Here is a 27,524-nt window from a genome sequence, read left to right as displayed (position 1 = left end):
AACGAGCGACTGCCTCTCGCTCTCCGGCTGCTACTTCAATCATGAAACTGCTTAATGATCAGCTGATCGGCTTTTCTGTCGCGAGTCCGTCTTTGTTTTTGGTCCACTTTGCACCAGAAAGAGGAAACCAGCGGCTGAACAACAGCAGCACGTTTAAGCTCTATAAGCTGTTGTTAGAATTTATTTAATATTACTTTCTACACCAGGATCTTTTTCTACGTAGCTGACGCTGGTAACTGTGCAGGGGCGGATCTAGCAAAGTTTAGCCAGGGGGGCCGATAGGGCATGAACAGGGAAAAGGGGGCACAAAGACATACTTTTCTTTCTTATTCTCATTTAAAATGTCTAGCTTTTAATAAATAATTATCTGACACACAAAGTTTTAATTTGATGTAAAATGAATAGAAGTCAATTACTGTATATAGTAACTGTTAAGTCTAATATACCCTAGTAAGCTATAGTACTTTTTCCTTTGGGAAGGTACCATCTGTGCAGTCTGCAATTTTGTTGAAGAAAGATGTTGAATCTATTTAATATTTCTTGAAAAATAATTGATTTCTGTGCATTTTTTTTCACACTGCATCAAATTAAGGTTGATTACGTCGATTAAGCATCATGAGGTGGAGCGTGAGGGGTGGTTCCCTATTTTTATTTATTTATTTTTGTTGTTGCTGGGAGTTGGAACCCTATTAGTTAGGTTGCTTAATATTTATGCTAAGTACTCTTTAAAATACCAGAATAGGGAGGATGGTGTAGGTTTAAGTTTATTAGATTGATCAGTATTGCTGAACTATGAAATATTTTTTTTTGCATACAGGTATAACAGAATAGCTTTAGTGTAGTTGTTGTTTTAAACTTGAGTATGAACTTATACAAAATGCAGCAAGATATTTAAAAAACAGTTTTATTGATTAAAAATACACTATATCGGATTCATATCGGTATCGGCAGATATCCAAATTTATGATATCGGTATCGGACATAAAAAAGTGGTATCGTGCCATCTCTAGTTTGTACAGTAGTTTAGTATTAAAAGTACTATATCAAAGTGTGAGCTTTAAATGCTTCAAAGCTTTAAATGGGCAGTGACACTGAAAAACAGCTACAATATTAATAGAGTTTGGCCTGTTCAAAGTCAGGAAGAAGTCAGGAAACAAAAACATCCACTGAGTCAGTCAACAGACCTATTATATCAAAACTTTATCTGTAGCTGTCACACTGCAGAGCAGAATAGGTCTTGGTATTTCCTTTTATTGCACACTATTGCCTAACATGCACATTCAATGTTATATATTTTAGACGTCACATTCTGAGCTTCTCACAAAATCTGAAACTGTTCAAGTGAACAAGTTATTCATTTTTCAACTTAAATTTTCAAGCCAACATGGAGAGGTTTCAAACAGCACATCAAGACATCGCACAGAACAAGACAGCTGAATGAGAGGACGTGGAGAAAGATGATAGAAACTATGGGGGAAAAAAAGGAAATTCTGCTTCCACAAACATAAATCAAAGGACATCATCTTCATCACAGGCACCAATTACCAGACATGTCAACTTAATAAAGTTTATTCAAAGCTTTGGGGAGAACAGACACTTCTCAGAGGAAGATCATTTCTGCTTCTTCTACCTGTGACGTCGTTCTTTCAAAACCACAAAACCCTGTTTTGACTTCCTGCCAACAGTGAAGGAGGCTTGATGCTGGTGCGTGCTCAGTAAGGCTGTTGTTTGCTTTCTCTTCTGTTTTTTTTTCTCCATACAGGTGACCCAGGTGTTTTTGGGGTTTTTTCTCTCTTCCCCCCCTTCTCACCGTCTCTTCTCCCCTTTGGTTTTCTTTCTCTCCCTCTCTTTCTTTCATTCTTTCCCACAGTCATGTCTGTCCCGTTTGTAGCAACTGAAAATAAAATAAATTCATAATTATAATAAAGGTCAATCAAATGGACCAATATGGCAAGGCCACGATGATCCACTTGGTAAAATAAATCCACTTGGCATCTTTCTTGGCCTTAAGACAACAATTCTGATGGCTAAAGATCCAAACGGGACAAAAAAAAAAAAAAAAAAGTAAGGCTGCTACCGTCTAAGAACAGATCTGAACTGGTTCTGTTTTTAATCTATTAATCAGGAGGGAAATTATAGAGTTAGGACAAATGCACCAAATGCAAAGTTTTGCTATGGAAACCTGGAAAACATTCTGTTTGTGTACATTACCATGAATCAATGGTCACGAGACCTGGTGAAAAAACAAAATACCAATCAAACCAAAGGACTCCAAAAACAACACAAACTGCAAAACCAAATAAAAACTGAGTGATCTGAGCTCATGAGACTGTGATGGGAGTAACAGTAATCACAGTGATTGTGGTGACAAATTTGTTTTTTGAATACTTGGTTTTCAATATTCAATTTCTAATATTTCTTATGTTGTGTTTTCTTTGTTTTATGTTTTTTCTATACTGTTCTTGAATGGCCTGACCCAGATTTAACAGAGAACAGCTGAAGCTGCATACCTGTGGTAAACAGGAAACTGTGGGTGGAAAGATTACTGTGAGAAAGATGCTGAAAAGGTGCCAGTTGCAGGGTGTGCTGCCTGGCAGGAAACGAGACAGACTGTTTTCTGTCTTTGATGCTCCTGCAGTGTGATGTGCATCGCCTTTTCAAGATGAAGTCTGTTTTCTTTTCCTTTCAGTAACTAACACAAAGATAGCTTTCATTCTTTTAATGAAAATTTATTATTTCTTCTCACTCAGAAAGATTTACCATCACAACTGTGAGCTGAGCTCTCCAGAGGAGGTGGTGACTGTTAAGTGTGCACGTGTCAGTATTGGCAGGTTCGTTTTAGTTGTAAAATTTTGATAAATGTCAATTGCATTATCTACAGATGAAGATTTACATGTGTTCAAACATTTGTGAATAACTGAATATTAATAGTTAACGTTCCACCCTAACACGTCCTAACACAAAGCTATCTGAAAAAACGTGCAAATACAAACCTGTAAAATTAACTTTTTTTTTGGTTCAGTACTTTACAGTCGAATATATATTATTTAGAAAATGTTGATGTAAATTAGACATTGCTTTGTTTTTCTATTTACACTTTTTTGATTACAAGATTTCACCAAATTTTACTGTTAATTTCACAAACATTTTTTACAGTGTAAGTCAGATAGGGAGAGATGAGGTGCGCGTGGATATGGGATAATTAAATGTCAGCGACTTGATTGGATGGTTGAAATGCGGAGATGTGACATCCATCCATCTAAGAGTCTGATGTGGTCAGTGCTATCCTCTATGCTGATGCATGCTGGGGCAGCAGGTTGAGGGTCGCAGATGCTAACAGACTCAATAAACTGATCTAGAAGGCTAGTGATGTTGTGGGGACGGAGCTGGACTCTCTTAAGGTGGTGTCAGAAATGCGAATGTGGTTGAAGATAAGAATCATGGTGGATAACAGCTCCCACCCACTCCATGACATGCTTGCGAGTCACAGGCAAACACTCAGTGAGAGACTGAGATTACCAAAATGCACCACTGAATGACACAGGAAAATGACACCTGGCAGGTAGTGAGGAAATGCCCTGAGCGACCGCTGTAAAAACACCCCACTCTCTCTCTGCTCTGGAGTATGTCTTTATCACCTTGAGTGTGAGGCATCAAAGCCAGAGGCAGTGGAGGAGGAAGCATGGGTTGGCAGGGAGACAGAATCTGTTCTGGCAGAAGGTATTTATAAGGGATAAGGGATATTTATAACTTTTATCTGCCTCGCTCTCTCCCATCTGTGTGTCAGTATATGAAAAGTGAGGGAGATCAGTTCTTCGAAGGAAGCTGGCTCATCCCGTGACACCAGTTGTTCTTTAACCTGATCATTTAATGCTTGAAGGAACCCATCTGCAGCTCATTTTGAGGCCAACACGTTTTGTCGGGGAAATCCACCACACTGCGATCACTCTGACGGGAGTTGATATATATATAACGGTGTACAGAAAGAGGCAGAAATGTTGAGAGCGCAAGCAACACATAGAGAGCGCAAATGCAAGAACTGAGCGAGAGGGGCTGTTGTGTGTGTTTGTGGATAACAGCAAACACTGAAATACATTTTTTTGCACGCAGCAATGAATTTTGTTCACTCAAATTTAGCTTTTCTTGGCTCAAAATAAATTTCTTTTCACTTTCTTCACACTTGCACCTGCAAATGTTTTTTACGTGCGCTCAGAATAGTGGCACAAAAATAACGCCATAATTTTGTGGCCATAGCAGGTAGATAACTTGTCTCTATAAATGATTTTATGCTTGTTATTTGTCTAAGTAAAATGCCAAACGGCTGCTGCTGTGCTCTGTATTGTTGTTTGACCCCTTTGAAAATGAACCTACAAAGACAACTTTTTTGTGCGCACATCAATTTATTTCATATTTCCAAAACACTCCAAAATTAGCATCTACTTTTTAAAATGGTGAGTCTTACTGAAACAGTTCAAAACAATTCTCTGTACACTTTCAATGTCACGTCCGCTGAGGCAGATGTGTGGGGTTGGAGAATTAGGACCCAAGATGCAGGCAGCTGAGATACGAGTGAGTTTATTCATGAAGTGGAATACAAACGGAAATGGGAAAAGAGTAGACGGACACTAATCAAAACCTAAACTGGAGAAAGCTAACAAAACACAGACCTGAAATGGCAAAGCAGGGAGACGTGGGCTGTTGACACAGAATGAAGCAGGGAATGACCACAGATGCCGGAGAGCCATAATGCAGACAAACCAGCAACTAACAGAGGAAAACACAAGGCTTAAATACAAAGAGGGACAACGAGGAAATGAGACACAGAAGGAGAGCACAGCTGGGAGTAATCAGACATCACGAGACACCCCAATACATAGACTGAACTTAGAGGTACAATATAACAGGCCCAAAACGCAAGAATAAACAAAGATACATCATGAAATCAAAGATTAACAATACAAAACAGAAAACACTGGGTCACAGACCCAGGACCGTGACATTGAAAGCCCTCTACCCATTGTTAATTCTTCATTAGCCAAGATAACCACCGTGAGCTGTATAGATCGTCTTATTGCCCTATGGGCACAAACGCAGGAGTAGAATGCAAAGCAAGCTTTAATATTGATTTTCCAGGTGATATAAAACCAGTGACAGAAAACAGGGAATTCAGGTAAATGCTTAGAATGATAAACACAAAGACTACAAACACAGGGGAACTCGGAGCTAGAAGGACGAGAAGAGACCGAGACAATAGATACAAGCGGTAATGCAGGAAACAGGTGGGGGACACATCTGAAATTAATGATGGCAGTTGAGACAAAATATATAATACAAAGCACAAAAGACAAAAGGCTACCAAAATAATTCAGAAGGACAGAGAAGTAAAGAAGAGAGAGGATAAAAGAAGAACATTTTACCAAAAATCCTGCTGCTGGATACTAACAGAAATAACAATTACTTGAAATAAATGAGCTGAGGTTGCTGAAATAACCATTAAACATACAGAGGAAACTGGAGGCGATGATCATTGAAATTTAACACAATTTACATAAAATAAGTGCTCAGAGGTTTTTGGGATGGACCTGACTGCCAGGACTTGCTGCTAGAAGGACTTTAGACCTTGAGAATATCATATTGATAATGGTGGACTCAGTGTCGGTGTTTATATATCAATATTCCTACACCGCCCCCTGGTGGTTAGAAACACCCTGTGACATGCTTTTACAGCACAAAGCCTTTATGTTGCAATAACCTTTGTGTGATTACCCAGCACTACTGCCAGTGTTACGGTAAGTGGAGCCAGGTAAGGAAGATAACCTGGTCGTTCTGCTTCTGTACAGGAAAGTGGCACATTAATGCTCACTAAAGCTGTTCACTGTTATAGTACTGACCTGAACCATTACATTAGAAATTACTGAGAGCATCAGGCTACAAAGTTTTTAAAGTATTTTCAGACAAAATAGATTTGTTGAAATGTAAAATATATTGAGCTGCATTAGTTAAAACAGAAGGGCACTCAAAGAACACATCTTCCAACAAGACCTGAGCTCTGATTTTAAAGAGAGAGACTACACATACCTGTGATAATGGACTTAGTCTTCTTATTTGAATATCTGAGCTCTTCACTAGGCTCTGTGAAACTTGACTGAAGTTTTTGTGTAATGTTACTGGAGAGGAAAACATACATCAGTGTAGATGGAGTTATTATTCTAACCTGCACTTTGACAGTGTCTCCTAGTAGCATGAAGAAACACACAAATTCAAATGTGGATTAACATGGTTTATTTCATTTAACAACAGCCACACTACAAGTAAAATCAACCTTAGTTATGCCATTAATTATAAAACAAAAATTCTTCTTGTACAATTAATAAACAAAGAGTAAATAAAAGCTTTAAAGCATTTTTTTACAATATATGATTGGTTTAAATAATAAAAATTGAGTAAATGCTGTTATACTTGTTAATAAGAGGTTGCTTCCTCACCCTGTAAGACCCAACCCATCAAAAATAGCCAGAAAATTCCGTTTTTTGGAGCTGATTTATGTTTATTAACCCTTCTAACAAAATCCACATTTTCCTTGTGATATCATGTTGTTTATTACATATGTTATTTATTGCATTTGATACATTGGGCGTTTTTGGTAACCCAACCTTATAAACAGTAAATTTGCACAATAAATGAAATCAGCAACAGGACCACTCTCAGCATCGACCGAGTGTGTTTGCGTTTGGAACTGTGTCTTAATTCCACCTATTTCACATACAAGGGTCAGTACTACAGGCAGAAACATGGGTGTGCCGTGGGCTCCCCAGTTTCACCCACTGTGGCCAGCTTGTACGTGGAAAAAGTGGAAAAGAGGGCTTTGCTATCCTACCCTGGAACACCACCAAGCCATTAGTTCAGGTATGGGTGAAAATCAAATCTGCACTACAAAATCAGTAGTGTTAAATCGACACTAGAAAAGTGTCTATATGTGTCCAGTCTTCTGACTGTTAAATTTACACTTTAGACAGTGTTATATTTTTAACTATATCTTAGTGTTAAACATTAACAATGACTAACACACCGGTTTTAGAATCGCTGCACTGGCTCCCCGTGTGTTTCAGGATCGATTTTAAAGTTCTTTTATTGGTTTTTAAATGTCTTAATGGTCTTGGGCCTTCTTATCTCTCAGATCTGCTTTTACCATACGAACCCTCGCGGACCCTGAGGTTCTCTGGCACTGGCCTTCTGATTGTCCCTAAAGTCAGGACACATACTCACGGAGAGGCAGCGTTTCAGTGGTATGGTCCTCGTCTGTGGAACAGCCTGCCGGAGGAGCTCAGGGCCGCAGAGAACGTACATGTTTTTAAGAACAGGCTCAAGACCCACCTTTTTAATTTAGCTTTTACTTAGCGTTTATTTATTTTATGCTTATTTATTCTATCCTGTTATTCTATTATTAATTTAGACTTTACCTAATATTTATTGATTTTATTCTTATTCATTTTTTAATCTTCTTACTCTATTTATATTTATATTTATATTGTATCCTGTTCTTATTTATTTTATCATTTTACCCTGTATATATCCTATTGTGTCATATCTCCAGTGTTTCCTCGGAGGGCGCTCTCTGCACCGGGGCTGTGATCGACCGTGGCTGCTGGGTCTCTGGGGGTCCTCTCAGCCTGGCTGGGGGGCTCCTTTGCCTCCCTCCCGCTGTGTGCCCAGCCTGGAGGCTGCGGTCTGTGACCGGCTCCCGGTGCAGACGGCTCCCTGTTATAGTGTTTCCTCACTTGGCTCATGCGAGCCCAGCCCAATTTTTACTCTTTAAGTGTGCGCGTGTGTGTATGTGTGTGTGTGTGTGTGTGTGGGGGGGTGGGGGGGCGAATATGTGTGTATTCACATCATTTATGTTAATGAGAGTGTGGGGAGTGAGTTGGAGGGTGGGGTGGGCTGCTTTGTATGGCTATGTAAAGCACTTTGTGCTACATTTTTTGTATGAAAAGTGCTTTATAAAATAAATAAATAAATAAATTAAATAAATAAACACTTAGCATTGTTTTGTGGGTGATTTACAAAAGTTGCGTAGTTTTCTACACAGCTTTTAACATCCATGTAGAATACTAAAAATGACACCTTCAACACAGCGTTCAACTTACTATTGGACTGTGGTGGGCGTGGTCTGTGGTGCTTTGCAGGGAGGGCGGACACACCTGCGCGTCATCTGCAATTACCTTCGCTGACCTATACAAGAGGAATTGGGGTTGTTGTGAGTTAGTTTTTGTGGTGTGACGTGAGGCTGACAAACAAGAGCTGCAGCCAGAATAAACAAAATGGCTCTAACACAGAATCTGTGGTTCCGCTGTGTTTCAGTCACACCACATGGACTTAGCTGGCTTAAATCTAAACAATATAAATATGATCAACCTATCTCTAATAATCAGCTATGTACCACAGGCCTTCAAGCTGGCTGTAGTTAAACCTTTACTCATAAAGCATCTCTAGACCCAGCAGTCTTAGCTAATTATAGGCCAATCTCCAACCTTCCTTTATATCAAACATCCTTGAAAGAGTAGTTGTCAAACAGCTAACAGATCATCTGCAGAGGTTTATTTGAAGAGTTTCAGTCAATACTGGCTTCTTGTTAAATCCAGAATTCAAAATCCTGCTCCTCACATACAAGGTCTTAAATAATCAGGCCCCATCTTATCTTAATGACCTTGTAGTACCATATCACCCTATTAGAGCACTTCGCTCTCGCTCTGCAGGCCTACTTGTTGTTCCTAGAGTATTTAAAAGTAGAATGGGAGGCAGAGCCTTCAGTTTTCAGGCCCCTCTTCAGCCTGAAACTTTCCTTTTTGCTAAAGCATATAGTTAGGGCTGGACCAGGTGACCCTGAATCCTCCCTTAGTTATGCTGCAATAGACGTAGGCTGCCGGGGGATTCCCATGATGCACTGGGTGTTTCTTCTTCACTCACTACGTATTAACAGACCTCTCTGCATTGAATCATTTCTGTTATTAACCTCTGTCTCTCTTCCACAGCATATCTGTAACCATTGTTAGGAAGGTTACTTTTAAAATGTATTCCACTACAGATTACATGCCCCAAAATGTATTTTGTAATGTATTTCGTTACATTATTCAATGAAAGTAATGTATTCTGAATACTTTGGATTACTTAATATATTACCATGCCTTTTACAACTACTGTACTATTGCTGTGTGATTTATTAATATTACTGAAGGCTACTCACCATACCAATACCAACTAGATGTTAAAATCTTCTTTTTTTTGTGTCCCGTTTGGATCTATAGCCATCAGAATTGTTGTCTTGAGGCCAAGAAAGATGCCAAGCGGATTTATTTTACCAAGTGGATCATCATGGCCTTGCCATATTGGTCCATTTGATTGACCTTTATTATAATTATGAATTTATTTTATTTTCAGTTGCTACAAACGGGTCAGACATGAGACATAGATAGGACAGGGAGAAAGAATGAAAGAAAGAGAGGGAGAGAAAGAAAGAAAACCAAAGGGGAGAAGAGACGGTGAGAAGGGGGGGAAGAGAGAAAAAAAAACAAACAAAAAAAACTCCTGGGTCACCTGTATGGAGAAAAAAAAACAGAAGAGACAGCAAACAACAAAGAGCAACATAATAATAGAAAAAAAAACGCACCATCACAATAAACTAGCTAGCAGTAGATATCAATAGCTACTAAATAATAAACGATATTGTGCCGCACGCAAGATAGACAGCGCACAGTGTGCTTTGAGGCAGCAGCCAAGAAAGCTGTAGTCCGCGTCGGTGAATACCCATGTGTGCATACCTGTGTGGATCAGCATGCTTGCATTCCAAAGGTTTCTCCATGTAATGATCTGCTAGGGAGTGTGGGGAGCCACAGCCCCGTCCTTTATGGTATGAAGCAGGTATGGAGGAGATCAAAACTCCAGACATCCAGAGGCCCCCAGAACACAAGAGACCATGGAAGACCAACAGAGGGGCAGCCGCGCCACTGTCCCAGTAAGAGCTGAGGAGAGTCCCAGATGAGGGTTCACTCAGCAGCCGCGGAGCAGAAGCCAGGGGGAGTTGCAGTGACGCGCCCGTGAGCTCCGCCAGCAGCCAGCTGTGCCTGAGTGACCGAGCCCCAGGCTGAGAGGCCGGGGGCACCCCACCTCCAAAGTGAGGTGGGTGAGGTGGGTGGGGAATAACTGTATTCTGAATACCACCTTTTTAAACGGTAACTGTAACGGAAAACAGTTACTCATATTTTGTATTTTAAATACGTAACGACGTTACATGTATTGCATTACTCCCCAACACTGCCTGTTATCCTGTCTTCCTTCTCTCACCCCAACCAATCACAGCAGATGGCCCCGCCCCTCCCTGAGCCTGGTTCTGCCGGAGGTTTCTTCCTGTAAAAAGGGAGTTTTTCCTTCCCACTATCGCCAAAGTGCTGCTCAGTGTTTGTTTTATTATTGTAGGGTCTACAATATAAAGCACCTTGAGGCGACTGTTTTTGTGATTTTGCGCAGTATAAATAAAATTGAAGTGAATTGAACATGCAGGTTAAAGCTCCATTATGCAAAGAGGAAGCCACATATGAACATGACTATCCTTCCTGGACCAAAGCTCATTTAAAATGGTTTGAGGCAAAGTGGAAACTGTTCTGAGCTCAGACTAATCTAGATTTCAATTTTTTGTTGGAAAGCATGAACACTGCATCCTCTGGACTAAAGAGAATCAAGGACCAGAGCGTTTTATCAGTGCTCAGTTCAAAGCCTGCATCTCTGATGGTATGAGGGGGCATCAGCATCTATGGGATTGGCAGCGTACACGTCTGGAAAGTCACCGTCAATACTGAAAGGTATCTACAGCTTTCAGAGCAGTATATGCTCCCATCTAAAAAAGTATTTTTAAGGGAAGGCCTTCATGTTTCAGCAGGATGATGCTAAACTGCATTAGACAAGGATGGGAAAACATTCCTCCCCCAGAAGTTGAGCTGCTGCTCTCCTCAGCTCACAGACGTTTATGCACTGTTGTTGCTGCACAGTAGAAACAATAGGTTTTATGTCTTTTGTATTGTGTTGTAGACTAAACATGCACACAAAACATGTGACATTTCATACCTGTGGTAAACAGGAAGCTGTGGGTGAAAACATTACTGTAGGAAAGAAACCACTTCTGTTGTGTGGTGCACGCTGTGATCATGAGGACGTGAGCCATAGCCACATGTGGGATGGGTGTGTGAAGGAAGTATTCTGGCTGTGATAAGATGCACTTAGAGTGGGATGTGCACTGCTTTTCTTTTGTTTTTAATCATTGTGCTCCCAAAGAGAAATTCAATTAATTTAATTTATAAAGCTCCAATTCACAGCAACAGTCACCTCAAAACACTTTATCTTGTAAGAAAAAACCCAAGAATCAGATGATCACATTTGAGCAAACACTTGGTGACAGTGGGGAGGAAAACCTCTCCTTTAGGAGGAGGAAACCTCTGGCAGAACCAGGCTGTGAGAGGGGCGGGCATCTGCTGCGACCAGCTGGGGGTGCAAAGAACAAGGAAGGAGGGTATAAATCACGGGCCATCGTTCCCTTTAATTAGAGGAAGTTGATAAAAATGAAATACATGACATGGTTAAATAACATAAGAGTCTGCAGTCAGTCCTTCAAACACAGGCATATTTATAAGAATAATATAGACCATAAGTAAATAACAGTATATAAATAAGACAGAAAAATTATCTACAAATATGGAAATAAAATGTATTCAATTACAGAGCTTTGCTTAGGCTGCTGCCCCCGCGACCCGGCCTCGGATAAAGCGGATGAAGATGGATGGATGGAATTACAGAGCAGTTTCTCTGCTTTCTTAGTTTTTGAAGATTTTAGAAAACCTGGTTTTACAAAGACTTGATACTTGATTGTGATCTACTGAAGGAAGCTGGAGCAGCGATAACAGGGACGTGAGGAGAGGGCAGAGAAAAATCGCTGAAGGTGGGGGTGAAACTCTGATGTGCATAGAGCAAAGGAGTTAAAACAACAGGTTTAACTCCGCCTCCTCCTGCTCAAACATCATCACATCACACGATCTGTGCTCCTCTGACACCTCCAGCAAACCCCCATCACTCTGACCTCCATCCCCCTTCATGCCACCCTGCATCACAGCCCCAGATACCACCCAGTTAGTCAGACCCGCCAGCACAGCCTCTCAGGTGAGAAGATAGTTGAGAAGCTCAGAACATTGACCCAACACCACAGTTTGTAAATTGATCTTTGACTTGTCAAGATCCTTTAAGACGATTCAGCCTGCTGAGTGTTGGGGATGAAGGTGGAGGCTACATGTTTCTCTTTCTGTGCTTCATTTCATAAATTTGCTTTGTTGTGAGTCGTATTTATGATTTTATGACAACTATATTTTCCTCCACGATTAATAAAGTTTCTCCGTGATGTTGTTTTTTATTAGGTTTGATGTAGTTGCGTTCTGTGGTAAACAGGAAGTTGTAGGTGCACATTACGGTAAGAAAGAAACCACCTCTATTATTTGGTGAAAAGTCAGCGGACTGTTCACCACATACGGTGTGTCATCTGTCAACAGGAGGAAGTGAGACGTACTGTAGCACTGTTTCTGCTTCAGCCTTGGTTGAGTCTGATATGATGCACTTATATATATCAGTGACTTTGATTTGTTTGCTTTCAATAAATAACAAAAGGACAACTTTGATTTGCTGATGATCATTCAGAGATTTTCCATCACAAATGTCAGGCGAGTTCTTCAGAGGAGGCGGTGATCAGACTGCTGCTGCCCCTGAAACCCAGAGGATGGATGTGCTGTGAAAAGCATTTAATACATCGTGATTTGTGACGTTTGTCACACTTGGACAAATAAAATATTGGAAAGAGACGACGAGAGTCAAACCGAAGTACACTTTAAAAATAATGATTTGATTTCTTAAAGGAAAACACTCGCGCAATGCTACCTGCTTTAATACGTACATGTACAAATATATTTTAAAATCAGGTCTCAAGTGTGGATCATTATTGTTTGAAATAAGTTATTTTTATGATTAATGATTACTAACATATACAAACAAAAAAAGATTTTTATTTTGGCGAAAGTACAGAAAACATGATCACCATCACTACCCCCCCACCGCACGCACACATGTGATCAGACACACAATCACACAGAAGAAGAAGCACTGCTGTGTCTCAGAGCGTGCAGAGGTGTTCAGCTGTGAAGTCGGATCGAGGCAAACAGGTAACACACACACACACACACACACACACACACACACACACACACACACACACACACACACACACACACACACACACACACACCTGCTGTTAAAAGGAATCAATCACTCAAACTATAACAGATCAGTCAGATTTTCATCTTCTTTATTCTCATAGAATCTAAGTTATTTGCCTTTTTTAGTGTTTCTGCTGTGACTCTTTCGCTTCCTCCTTTTTGGCTAAACTAAAACATTTTTGACATGAAATTTGTTTCGGTCATTTCTTCATTTTAATTAAATCAGGTTTTCCACCTCATTTGCATTTTTCCTGACTGGCTGAGAGATGTGGACAGACTCAAAAATAATATTTATGTTCAAAACTCTGACTTTGGGTAATTAATCATTGTAAATTTGTTACATAAGAACAATATAAAATGTTTAATCTGGTGAAATGTAGTTGATTGATATACATTCAGTATATACCAGGATTATTGTCCTTAGTAATATAATTTTATTAAATCAATAAACCTTTGATTTTACATATTTCAGCTGCATTTTACTCAGAATTATTGCTTCATGTTTGTGAGGGATACTAATCCGTTTTTGAGTGTACAGATGTTTTTGCAGCTGTCCTTATTGGTTCACTCTGCTGCTTAGATAAACAGCTCTGCTTGCAAATGTTTATTAAACCTGAAACTGTCCTTTAACATTTTGTGTATTTTATGGAATGACTGACTTAATGAGTGGCAACATGAAAACAAACTAAGAAGTGCACTTTTGAAGTGGATGAAGAATCTCTTTCCTATGAAAAGATCCTTAAATTGACATGTTACATGTTACATGTTACATGTTACATGTTACATGTACGCTGGTACTGTAATCTGTGACATTAACAAGGGTCTTAGTTTGAGTCCAGAAGAGCGTTTCAGTGAGCTAAAATAATGCTGTCCACTTTTTATTTTTAAGAAAACGCCAATATTGTTTAGTATTAACATGTTTTTAACAAGTGTTTGAGTCAGTCGACTTTTCATTTTTAGCTCATAAAATCAATTTTCGTGATAATTCTGAGGCTGAGTCCTCTCTAAATGGTGTTACTAACCTTCTGAATCCACTTAAAACACAAACATTTATCTTTTAAACCTCGTTTGTCCAAAAACAGATCGTCCACGTCAGAGTTACTTTGCTCTTGCTGTCTTGCTGCACTTCCACATCTCTCTTCACTTTCAGTGATTTCTGATATGTAGTTTTTCCACCTCTAAAGTTTTGGACCAGGTCGTTTTAGTTCATCGTTTTAACAAACTGTGAAACTACTCACATCAAATTTCTTGTTCATGTTCACACAAAGAAAAGCAGAAGAAAAGTTCAGATACTCAAGAATGAAACAAATGACAGGAAACGTATAACACACGATGACTGCTTAGAAGCTTGGCATGAATGTTTTCAGTGCTTGTGAAGAAAAACTTTAGTTTGCTAACTCAATCAATATTTTATTTCTATAGCACATTTAAAAAGGACAGTGTCCATCAAAGTGCTTCACACAAGGTAGCAAAACAGAAACAACAAAAGCAACAAAAACAGTTAAAAACAATTAAAACCAGTTACAGTTACAGTTACAGAGCACAACTGCAGACCGGGAGGAAGTCCAAACTCATTTGCTTCAAATGGAACAGGTGAGTTTTTAAGCGTGATTTAAACGATTGACTGGAATCTGACATGCGGACATCGGACATGCCAGTGTAGCTTGGCTAGAACAGTAGTGATGTCATCATGCCCTCTGGTGCCAGTTAAGAGGCGTTTTGAACTAAACGCTGGAGGAGAGAGAATTGGAGGTCCATGTACAGAGAATTGCAATAGTCTAGTCTCGAAGTAATGAAGGCATGGATGAGCTTTTCAAGGTCTTTATGTGGACTGTAAGGCTTTGCTTGGAGATTTGACGTAGCTGCTGTCTGTCTGCATCATTCTGAACAACAGACCAAAGAAACACATCAAAGTTACAAAATAATAATTCAATAGTTGATGCACAACAGCTTACTGTGTTTCTGGCATCTGAGCTGTGCAGACCATTGTTTTTCTGGAGTTCTGGGGACACAGTGTAAAGTATTTAGTATTCACTGCTCATCCAAAGACTTACTGTATGATACTGCATGTGTCTGTATAAGCAAGTTTAGCACAAGAGAGCTTAAAATCATCTTTTCCTCTCTCAGGTCAGTCAGTCGGTGGACTTTCAGCAGTGACATGATGGCAGCAGCACCTGGTGAGTCCAGACAGACTGCAGGTGAGACCTGCAGCCTGCTGAGATCAGATTCATTCTTTATACTGACAGGAGTGTGAAAATTGGTTGGCACTGTTGGCCTTTGGTAACTTACTGTGATTCTGACCATGCAACACACCTGTTCACCTGTTGGAAGAAAAAAAAAACCCACATCATGATAATAATAATAATTCTCTGTTTTGTAAACAGAAAAAGAAATATGATGAGTTTTTTTTCCACTTTTTGTTGAATTAGTTTTCTCTTAAAAACAAACATAAAAACATTTATGTTCAGCACATAAATCAGCTCCAAATGAAACTTGAGACTCTGCACACTAAAACAGCAGCTTCAACCAGAGAGAAGAGACTCGTCACTGAACTTTTCCAGGACGGAGGTTGCAGGAGTGATTCACACATTTACACTCAGCATTATAATTTGCTGCTTTAAATTTCTGAATAACCTGAAGCTGGTACAGGCAGAGCTTTATCCTCTCTGAAGCAGCCGCTGAGTCGAGCTGTGATGCTGAGTTAGAGTGCAGCCCTTTGATGAACCTTCGTTGGCTTTGCATGAACGCCTGCTCAAGGAGGCGTTTCAAGAAACTTGCTATGGATTGCACAAGTTGTGTTATGTGTTACACTAATGCACTGATGTGACGTCCATAAAGTTTCTCAAACTCACATTGAACTGCAGTCAGGGACTGAAAAACCCTGACGATCACTTGTAAGGCGAGTGATCGTCTTACAAGAACTGTAAAGTCTGAGCTTTCACTGATGCCCAAGCAACGAAAGAAGGAAATGAACGGGGACTTTTGGGATGCACAGTATATGATTATGTACACACACACACACACACACACACACACACACACACACACACACACACACACACACACACACACACAGAGTGTTTATTTACTTATCTTCGCTGAACATAAATGATTTTAGGAGGAAATAACATTTAATGAGCTAATTGAATTATGATGATTGATGATTTAATTTTGATCATTTTCATTTTGTACTGATGTGAGCTGTGAGCTCTGACAGCTTGGATTAAATATTGATCTGTATGTGTTGAAAGTGTCTGTGTAAAGGTGATGCCAGAGCAGTTAACAAACTAAACTTACTTTTGCTAAACTGAAATTTTTTTTTTAAACTTTATTCCCGTAGCATTTGTAGATTCTCGTGTTTTCAGCCTGAAATTGTAAATTGGAGCACACTGATTCATGTTTCTGTATTTTTGCAGATGATGATTTTAACAAACCAGAACACAGCAGCTCAGAGTCTGAGGACTGTAAGTCAAACTAACAACATTTCATATCATGAATAAAATAAGAGAAGCTGGTGGATTAGAGGAATGAAATGTTATGCCAGGAGCTTTCTTATTTAAAGAGAGAACGAAGCATCTATTAAATCCTGCAGCCTGATTTCCTGCTTATTTGTGAGTCCAGTAGTTACAGGTCAAAATCTTGAATGCATTGAATGGGAAATTAAATTGATTAAATATGTATAAGTATATTTCTGTTTTGTTCATACTGTTAATATTTTTGAAGAAATTGAGTAAAAATGCTCAGTGACCGTGGAAATCACCAGCTGGTAGTGAAGCCGTACATGTGTCCTTGTGCAGTTGAAATAATCCACAAAAGTTGCTTTGTAGCTGAAAACAAACGCACAAATATTAATTTCCACAAACTTGAACTCACATGAATGTTGCTGTACGCTGCACGACAAAATTATTTAAACTGTTTGACTCCAGAGCTAGCCACAGTCAGTGTTGGGAAGGTTACTTTTAAAACGTATTCCACTACAGATTACAGATTACAGATTACATGTCCCAAAATGTATTTCCTAACGTATTCTGAATACTTTGGATTACTTTGTAAAAAGCATGATAGTGAATGAACTATTGCTGTGTGATTCATTACTATTACTGCAGGTTACTCTCCACACCAACACCAGCTACATGTTTAAATCTTGATGTAAATGAGTAACAGCAGGTGGACATTAGGTAAGGCTGCACTTTTTGCAGTGATCTCGTATAGAAAACTATTCCTCGCGTATATAAAACAGGTCCGCGGCTCCGAACCGTAGCAAAGGGACCTCTGGCTAATACGTCGGGTTCGTGTCGGGCTCGTAGCTGAAAACTAGCTTTACTTTGTTGTCTGGGTCACTTTGCTAGCGAGAGACAGAGAGAGGCGTTGAAAGACTCCAACGGAGCTTATTGTTTCAGAGGAAACAGGAACACAGCGTACAGTCGAGTCTTCATAGCTTACTCACAGCTGGGCTCGTCAGGCTGCAGTGGTTGTTATTATATTTACATGCTTCCAGCTCCCGTTTCTGCTCCGTGACAAGTTGTACTTTTCCTTTTTCTCCCTCCCTCGCACTCACCAAAAATATTACCAAATATAGAGAGGACAGAGCCTTATGACACAGGAAAATCCCGCAGTGTAATCCATTTATTTCAACAAAGTAACTGTATTCTGAATACCACCTTTTTAAACGGTAACTGTAACGGAATACAGTTACTCATATTTTGTATTTTAAATACGTAACGGCGGTACATGTATTCCGTTACTCCCCAACACTGGTTACAGCCTCCACAGTGCAGAGGTCCGACTGCCCAGCATGGGCGTTATTACAGCGGATTAAAGCAACAGCAACTAAAAAAGTAGAAAAACACTAAATAACCATGAAAATGATGCTAAAATGTGATTTTAAAGTAAAATTAATTTCCCCATTTATTTAAGTGTTTCCTTATCTATAACCATTGGAATCTAAATTATTACCAATATGTACATCTTACAACATGGATAAAATATTAGACATTAACAGGCTAACTTTCGTCTCCTACATGTTTAAACTGTTTTAGACTGAAGAGCATAATCATTTCATTTCTTTTACAAAAGGAGAAGAAAATGTGGTTAAAACATCACAGAATGAGGCATGAATATTATAGTTTCTACAAAAAAATCAATGAATAATTTAAAAACGTGTGTTTAAAATAAACTCAGTGTTTCAGAAACTGAACTTATTTTTCAGTGTCTGAGCTGAGGGTCGTTCTGCTGGGGAACAGCTGGTCTAAGAGGAGCTCAGTGGGCAACTTCATACTGGGAGTGACTGTGTTCAGCTCTGAGGATAAAGCAGACCTCTGTCTGAGAGTCAAAAGGGAGCTGAAGGGGAAAGAAATCGATCTCATCAACACTCCAGATCTGCTGTCAACTAAAATCTCCCCAGAAGATCTGACGAAACAAGTTGAGGACTGTGTGAGACTCTCTGCTCCTGGACCTCATGTGTTTCTGCTGGTCCTCCAGCCTGCAGACTTCACTGAGGATCACAGACAGAGGCTACAAAGAGTCCTTGAACTCTTTGGTGATCCATCATTTGATCGTTCACTGGCTCTGATAATGCCCAAAGACAAGAGTTCAAGTTCCATTGAAAAGTATCAGCAGCATCCACAGTTAGGAGAGATTATCAAGAAATGTAGAGAAAAATTGTTGTGGCAGAAGAACCTGGAACAAGAGCAGCTGTTAGCAGCCATAGATACAGTGGTGAAGAAGAGCATGAGGGAGGAAGTTTCCAGTGAGGAAACATCGGTTTCACCCAGTCAAGATGAGGAAGAAAAAGTCTCTGCCAACGTGGATCCTATAAGGGGCGGTGAGTCTAAAACTGTGTTTTCTGTACAGTATAATGTGATGGTCAGGTTTAAGTTCAGGGTTTTCAACAGTGTTTTACAAATCCAGCAATTTGTAAAACTGTCTGGAAACTCCTGACAACTGCTGGCTCACTACCTTTCTGAAAGAAATCCTGGAGATGACTTTTTTTTTAAATGATCCAACTCTTAAATATAATCCCGTCCACATGTAAACGCTAAAAATGAAATGTTGGCCAATCGGAAGTATAGAAGCCTGGGAGGGAAAGAGTAAACAGGCCTTTGTATCCTGACAAAACCTTCAGTACTTCTGAAATGTTATTGTTTTTCTGAAAGGCAGCTAATTTTGTGTTACTTTGCAAGTGCCATTTTCAAGTGCTTTCATTATTTCAAATGTTAATAACTAAAGACAGTATTTTGGCTGTTGTGTAGACTCACACGTTGGGAATGAACCACATGCATAGAGCATACAGAAATGTAACTGAAAAAATATTACATTTATTCAAAACGGACGTCAGGATTTGGGTTGTGACAACGTCTGTGTTGAATGTAGAAACCACGTCCGAAGTTCACTCTGACGCCTCTGTCTTTCTTAACGGAGGGACAGTAACTGTGTGTGTGTATGTAAGCCTGTGAAAACTGCAGATAGTAAGATTAACAGCAGATAGACAGTATTTTGTCTTTATCCGCCATTATTGAAATTCATCTCATGTAAACAATAACGTGGCGCACAGCGTGATGTCAAAAACGGCGCACACCTTTGATGTTGCGTGAGTAAATTGAAAATCTCCACCCTGGCAGGAGTTTTTTAAAATCTCAGCTGTCAGTGACCCAGAATGCTGTTAATGTGTAGATGAAAGGCCCAAATGCATAGAAAATACCGTATTTTCAAAAATACCCGTGTACGTGTGGACGTAGCCTAAGGTACTGTTGGTAAGAAAGGTGTTTAGCTTGATAACAGTTCTAGGAAACTATTTTAGAAAGTCATGGATTATGGAGAGGTGAGATCATCTGCGTCTAGCTGTGAACTTTCCAACTTCAGTTCAGGTTTGAACGATTCCAGTTTGAAAGAAGGCGGAGAACCTCTTCCAACTGTGGACCATGGCCTTTGATTTAGAGGTGCTGATTCTCATTCTCGCCACGTCACACTTGGCTGTGAACTGTTGCAATGCGAGCTGGAGGACACCACCTGATGAGTCAAACTGATGAGAAACACATAATCTGAAAAAATAAGCAGAGACGAATTTGTGCCTTCCACCACTGGACTGCACCTAGAAATTCTGTCCATAAAAATAATGAACTGGATTGGTGACAAAGGGCAGTCCTGCTGGAGTCCAACACCCACCAGGAGTCTGACTTGTTGCCAGCAGTGTGGACCCAGCTCTAGCAATGGTTGTAGAAGAATCAAATGGCTTGCTGCAACAGGCAAAACACTCCATACCCCTGAAGAACTTCTCACAGAATACTCTGAGGGACAAGGTCAAAGGCGTTCTCCAAGTCCACTAAACGCATGTAGACGAGTAGGGCAAACTTCCATGCACCCTCAGATATCTCTGCGAGGTTAAGAGCTGGTCCAGTGTTCCGTGATTGGGACTACAACCACATTGTTCCTTCTGTGTCCGAGTTTTGACTAAAGCATGGACCTTCCTTTCCATCATCCTGGAATAGACTTTCCTGGAGAGGTTGAGGAATGTGATCTCCATATACAGTGGCTTGCAAAAGTATTCGACCCCCTTGAACTTTCCCACATTTTGTCACATTACAGCCACAAACATGAATCAATTTTATTGGAATTCCACGTTGCATTTCTGATCAGCGCTCTCCTTGTTCGGCCTGTGAGTTTATGTGGACGTCCTTGTCTTGGTAGGTTTACAGTTGTGCCATACTCCTTCCATTTCTGAATGATGGCTTGAACAGTGCTCTGTGGGATGTTCAAGGCTTGGGAAACCTTTTTGTAGCCTAAGCCTGCTTTAAATTTCTCAATAACTTTATCCCTGACCTGTCTGCTGTGTTCTTTGGACTTCATGGTGTTGTTGCTCCCAATATTCTCTGAGGCGTCACAGAGCAGCTGTATCTGTACTGACATTAGATTACACACAGGTGCACTCTGTTTAGTCATTAGCACTCATCAGGCAACGTCTATGTGCAACTGACTGCACTCAGACCAAAGGGGCTGAATAATTACGCACACCCCACTTTGCAGTTATTTATTTGTAACAAATGTTTGGAATCATGTCTGATTTTCGTTCCACTTCTCACGTGTGCACCACTTTGTGTTGGTCTTTCACCTGGAATTCCAATAAAACTGATTCATGTTTGTGGCTGTAATGTGACCAAATGTGGAAAAGTTCAAGGGGGTCGAATACTTTTGCAAGCCACTGTAGTTGGAGCACCCCCTTATGTCCACCTTGTTGAGGATAAGAACCCCCACCCTGGCTTACCAATCTAAAGGCTCTCAATGAGATCCTGTAGAGGTGTGTGAACCAAGACAGCTCTACAACATCCAGAGCCTTCAGGAACTCAGGGCAAACCTCATCCACCCCAGGAGCTCTACCACCAACGAGTTGTATAACTGCCTCTGTGTCCTCACCTATGGTGAGGGATGACTTTGTCCCTGTTGTCCCCAGACTTTGGTTTCTGGAGGCAGCAGCCTAAGCAGAGAACCTCACACCTTCCTCTTTCTAGCCAACTCCTCTAGCTTATCCGGTGGAATACCAAAGCATTCCCAGGCCTCATGCACTAGCTCAGGCTCCTTCCCCACCAGAGAGGTGAGAGTCCATGTCCAAGTCACCAGTCTCTGTAGCAGGGATCAGTCTGCCAGTGTCAACGTTCTTAGTACACACATTGCACCCGACCTCTATGGCGTCTTAAGATGGGTTACCTAAAGGAGGATGGGCCTATGTTCCTTCTTCAGGTTGCACCCGGCCAGGCCCCATGGGCTAAGGCAAGTCACCAGATGCTCTCCCTCGGGTCACCTCCCATGTCCTAGCTCCAAAATGGTGCCCAGGTAACCGGATGCCTGACAGGGTAAACTGTTCCCTTGGTCTGGTAAGGGTCTTATAAGGGTCTTCTAAATGGCTTAGTGTCTGGTCCCTCACTCAGGGCCAACTTGTAATGGGACACACAACCAGGTGGCAAAAGCCCCCCAACAGCATAGCACCTGGGATCCCTGAAACACACAAGCCCCTCCACCACGATAAGGCAGCGATTCACAGAGGGGCAGATGATATTAAAAGGTGATACTGGTTGTGCGCTGTGAATAGAGAGTGCATCTGCAGTTTTCTTGTTATCGTGAGCAATCATCAGCTAACTGCTTTAGGAAAAATAAGTAAATGGTGGTGGTATTTAACCAATCAGGTGATCTTATTAATGTTTCAAACCCTGTAACAGAATGTAGTAAAACTGTGGTGACAAAAGTCTGTGTGTCACAATTTTAAAGGTAATTTACAAGTTTTATCTTTGTTTTTCAGCACATGAACTCAGGATAATGCTTTTTGGAAAAAGTGAGAACAAAAAATCATCCCTCGAAAAGATCATCATTAGAAAGAAAGAGTTTAATATGCCTAAAGTCCTTGGAGGAAAGCAATGTCGCGCTGCCTCTGGAGAGTGGAAAGGGAAACCGTTAACAGTAGTCAAAACCCCCGACATCTTCAGTCTGTCTGTGAAAACTCTGTTCGAAGTGATGAAGAGCTGTGTGAGTCTCTGTCCTCCTGGACCAAACGTTCTGCTGCTGTTAGTCAAACCTTCTGATTTCACCGAAGAGGACAGAAAAACTCTGAATTTGGTCCTGAGCTTGTTTGGTCAAGATGCCCTTAAACACTCAATGGTCATTATAACACAGAAAGAGGAGAAAGGCAACAACTCAGTGGAAAAACTCATTGAAGACTGCAACCAAAGGCAGAACTGGTTTGAAAAAAATTGTTCTGCTACAGATTATTCAGAGTTGATGGAAGAAATGAATGAGATAGTGAGTGAAAACTGGGGGAAATATCTCATGTTAAAAGAAGAGGCTAAACCCAATCTGAAGTCCAGTCTGAACCTGGTTCTGTGTGGGAGGAGAGGAGCAGGGAAGACGTCAGCAGCCAAGGCCATTTTAGGTCAGACTGAGCTTCATTCAGCCTCCAACTCATCAGAGTGTGTTAAACATCAGGGAGAGGTGTGTGGACGTTGGGTTTCCCTGGTGGAGCTGCCTGCCTTGTATGGAAAACCTCAGGAGGCAGTGATGGAGGAATCATTCAAGTGTATCTCCCTCTGTGATCCTGAGGGTGTCCATGCCTTCATCCTGGTCCTACCTGTGGCTCCCCTCACTGATGAAGACAAGGGAGAGTTAGAGACCATCCAGGATGCATTCGGCTCTCGAGTCAATAACTTCACCATGATTCTGTTCACCGTGGACTCAGATCCTACAGATCCAGCTGTTGGTAACTTTTTAAAGGAAAATAAGAACATCCAGAAGCTCCTCCAGAGCTGTGGAGGAAGATCAGTTGTTCTCAACATCAAGAAAAAACAGCAGATCCCAGAGATGTTTGAGATTGTGGACAAAATTAGTCAGCCTACAGGACAACTGTGCTGTTATACAACTGCAACATTTTTACACGCACAAATGGAGAAAGTCTTAAAACTTGTCACTGGTAAGTAATTTAGATTTTCTATTTCCAATGACCCACTGAGTCCTGATCTAACTCTAAGTTAAATGCAACTGTTTTCATGTTTTAGGTGGTGAAGTTGGAGAACAGGACTCAGACTGTCTCAGGATTGTGCTGATTGGGAAGACCGGCTGTGGAAAGAGCTCTACAGGAAACACCATTTTAGGAAGAGACGAGTTTGAAGCTGCATCAAGTCAAATGTCGGTCACACAATGCTGTCAGAAAGCAAATAGTGAGGTGAACGGTCGTCCTGTTGTTGTGGTCGACACTCCAGGTCTGTTTGACACAAGTTTGTCCAATGAAGAAATTCAAGAGGAGCTGGTGAAATGTGTCAGTCTCCTGGCTCCAGGACCACATGTCTTCCTGCTGGTGGTAGAGATCGGCAGATTCACAGCAGAAGAGAAGGAGACACTGAAACTCATCAAGAAATTTTTTGGGAAGAATTCTGAAAAGTTCACCATCGTTCTTTTAACCAGAGGTGATGAACTGGAGCGTCAGGGAGAGTCTGTTGATGATTACATCAAGAAGAAATGTCACAGTTCCTTTAAGAAGCTGATCTCTGACTGTGGAGGAAGATACCATGTGTTCAATAACTCTGACAAACAAAACCGCACACAAGTCAGTGATCTGATAGCAAAGATTGACACCATGGTGAAGAACAATGGAGGAAGCTTCTACACCAATGAGATGCTGCAAGAGGCTGAAACTGCGATAAGGAAGGAGATGCTGAGGATTTTAAAGAAGAAGGAAGAAGAGATTCAGGAACAAAAGGCAGAATTTGAAAGAAAACATAAGGAAGAAATGGAGGCTATGAAGAAAAGAATGGATGAAGAAAGAGAAAAGGAGAGAATACAGAGAGGAAAAGAACTCGAAAAAATGAGAAATAAAATTAGAGAAGAAGAAGAGAAGAGAAAGCAGGAACAGGAAATCAGGGAAAAGGAGAAAAGGGAAAAGGAAGCTGAAGAAGAAAGACGCAGACAAGAATTTGAAACAGAACTTGAAAAGCTGGACAAACAAATTCAGTCAGAAAAAGAGGCAAAAGAAAATGTGGACAGAAAACTGGAAGAAGCCAGAGAAGAGATGAGAAGAAAACAAGAGGAGTGGGAGAAAGAACAGAAGGAATGGTGGGACAAACAACGACAAGACGAAGACAAAAGACGAGAGGAAGAGAAAGAAAAAATGGAAAAACTACAGGACGATTATAACGAAAAGCTGGAATGTGAAAAAACCAATAAAGAAGAGGATCAAAGAAGAAGAGAAGAGGAAATAAAAGAACTGGAGGAAATTCATAAGAAAACTCTGGATGATCTAAAGAAGAAACATGAACAGGAAGCCAGAAAGAAAGCTGAAGAGTTCAACCAAGCCCAGAAGAAACACGTGGATGAATTAGCAGCTCAGAAGGAAGAACATAAGAAGGAAATTTACGACTTGGTGAGACGTGTGACCAAAAAGACTGACTATTCGAATAGGATCAAGAATTTAATGCAAAAACATGAAAAAGAAATGAGATCTGTGACAAATGAAGAGGGGAAAGAAAACCTCCAGGAAGAACACGAAGAACAACTAAATAAGTTAATGCAAGAAATTTTGAATGAAGAGATCAAGGACGCGTCGACCTGCAGCATTTTATAAAGAGAAATCCACTTTTACAGCTGTTCTTTAACTGTTAGAGGACAGAAACAAACAACATGTGCAGACTTGTTGTTCTGCATGTTTTACACATGATTGTTCATCACGACCACAGAAAAAGCTGCTGATTGGATATCATCTCAAATAGTTCAGTTCAGTTTTATTTATATATATATAGCACCAAATCACAACAACAGTCGCCTCAAGGGGCTTTATATGGTAACGAAAAGACGCTACAACAATACAGAGAAACCCTACAATCAGATGATCAAACACTTTGGTGACAGTGGGAAGGAAAAACTCCCTTTCACAGGAAGAAACTTCCAGCAGAACCAGGTTCAGGGAGGGGCGTGGCCATCCGCCCACTAACTCCACTCACAACCAATAATAATCATTTTGATTTACACGTTAATCTGCACTATGTAAGCAAAATTACTCATGTGGATGATTTTCTTTGGTTTGGTCAAAATCACCATTTGACCAAAATGTTTTTTTTCTTTTTTAATATTAGATTGTTGTTAAAAGGAATCTTGTTGTTCTTTCATATATTGTTCTGTTGTCAATATTTGTGGTTTGATTATGATTGTTGTTTGTTTTTGCTTTTTTTGCATAAATGTGTCATTAATAATAAACACAAGATGAATAAATAAACAAGTGAAAGAAAACTTAATGATTATTTTTCTTTCACTTATGATGAATAAATAATTTTAAAAATTTTGTTATAATTTAACCTGTTCTCTCCAAATATCACAGCAGTTATTCATTATAAAAACATATCTGCATATCATTTACACCAGTTTTATGGCAGAACTAAGATGTTATCCGTGTTTTCTTTAATTATTAATGTGAACAGTTTTTCTCTGTAATCAGCTCTGATCGTTGTTAAATGATGAAGTCAAACATCTTCATTCAGCTCTGAATTTATGTGTTTTTAAATTACTGAACTTGCAAAATTACATGAACTGCTCCACCTATGCGGACATATTTGATTTGCATAAGTTTTTGTCTATAAGGTAAAATGTGTATAACCTGTATTATGGTAATTAGTGATTGTAATGTGCACAACAAAGTCCTGCTAAAGAAACTGTTGCTAATAAAAACAAAGGTGGGTTTGTGTTTTTGGTGCCTTTTCATTCTCAGCATCGTTGCAGGTAAATGCAGGATCCCTGAGTGGTCAAAAAACATTTGGTTTTTTTCTTAATCTGATTTAAGTCTGGACTCAGACACTCAAAAACTTTTTTAAGGAGAATTTGCTGGTTTTGGATCATCGTCCTGCTGCATTACCCAAGTGCTCTTTAGCTGCAGAGCAGGAAGTGATGGTCGAAGCTCCTTCAGGTTTTTCTGGTGGAGACATTCAGGAGCAGAATTCAGCAGCAGCCCAGCCCATCACACTACCATCACCATGTCTGACTGTTGTTGTGATCTTTTTATGAGCTGCTGTTAGTTTGATCCAGATGTAACGAGAATCACAGTTCAGCTTTTGTCTCGTCAGCCCACAGAAAGTTTTCCCAGACGTCTCGGGGATCATCCAGATGTTTTTTGGCCAATGAGCAATGAAAGGAGACACAAGTCCTTTTAAAGACCAACAGCGGAGTGTGAGAGATGGACTCAAAAATATCCCATTGGTTACTTTCGTACCTATTTTTAATCAGCTTTAATTAATAAAAACATAAAAATGTTTTTGGATTTCGGCATCATTGCTCATGTACCAGTTAAATAGTAGTTAATTAACCTGCATCATATGCATCATCTAACACTGTGCATTTTCTTCACAAGCATCTATAGGATTATTCAAATGAGCACAAAAAACAATCTGAACTAAATGTTGATGCAGATTCAGTTCCTGCTGATGCTGCAGATTTTCAGTATGTCAGAGAATGCAATATAATCACAGCAGTTATATTCTCTCCTCGTCCACCGTCAGCCAGACACGCCTCTGCTTCACTCTGCCTCTGATGGACGTCTCTCACTGTGGGGACAAACATGTGACGCTGATCTGTTTGAATGGATCTGCTGCAAACTCAGGCAGAGTTATCCCATCTGCTGCCTTTCTGAGCTGAAGTGTGGAGAGAAGCTTGGTTTCACTCTGTCATTTAGAAAATGCTGATCAGGACTTTTCAAACAGTTTT

At 40.2% G+C, this 27,524-nt stretch overlaps 1 protein-coding gene across 1 annotated transcript; it reads left to right on the top strand.

The window, feature by feature from the left end:
• Positions 1 to 13,207: 13,207 nt before the first annotated feature.
• LOC146697666 (uncharacterized) lies at positions 13,208 to 26,532 on the top strand. Its single transcript, XM_085476479.1, has 6 exons — positions 13,208 to 13,247; positions 15,429 to 15,478; positions 16,718 to 16,765; positions 18,511 to 19,125; positions 22,591 to 23,751; positions 23,837 to 26,532. The coding sequence occupies exons 2-6, from the start codon at positions 15,460 to 15,462 to the stop codon at positions 25,396 to 25,398; spliced, it is 3,405 nt and encodes a 1,134-aa protein (XP_085332605.1). The 5' UTR covers positions 13,208 to 13,247; positions 15,429 to 15,459; the 3' UTR covers positions 25,399 to 26,532.
• The last annotated feature ends 992 nt before the right edge of the window (positions 26,533 to 27,524 follow it).

Source organism: Copadichromis virginalis, linkage group LG12 (assembly GCF_057382275.1).
Source record: "Copadichromis virginalis isolate Kocher_CV1m ecotype Utaka linkage group LG12, C_Virginalis_male_GT1.1, whole genome shotgun sequence".
Lineage (NCBI taxonomy): Eukaryota > Metazoa > Chordata > Actinopteri > Cichliformes > Cichlidae > Copadichromis > Copadichromis virginalis.
Note: the sequence above shows the minus strand (reverse complement) of the source record. Positions and strands in the feature narration are given on the sequence as shown.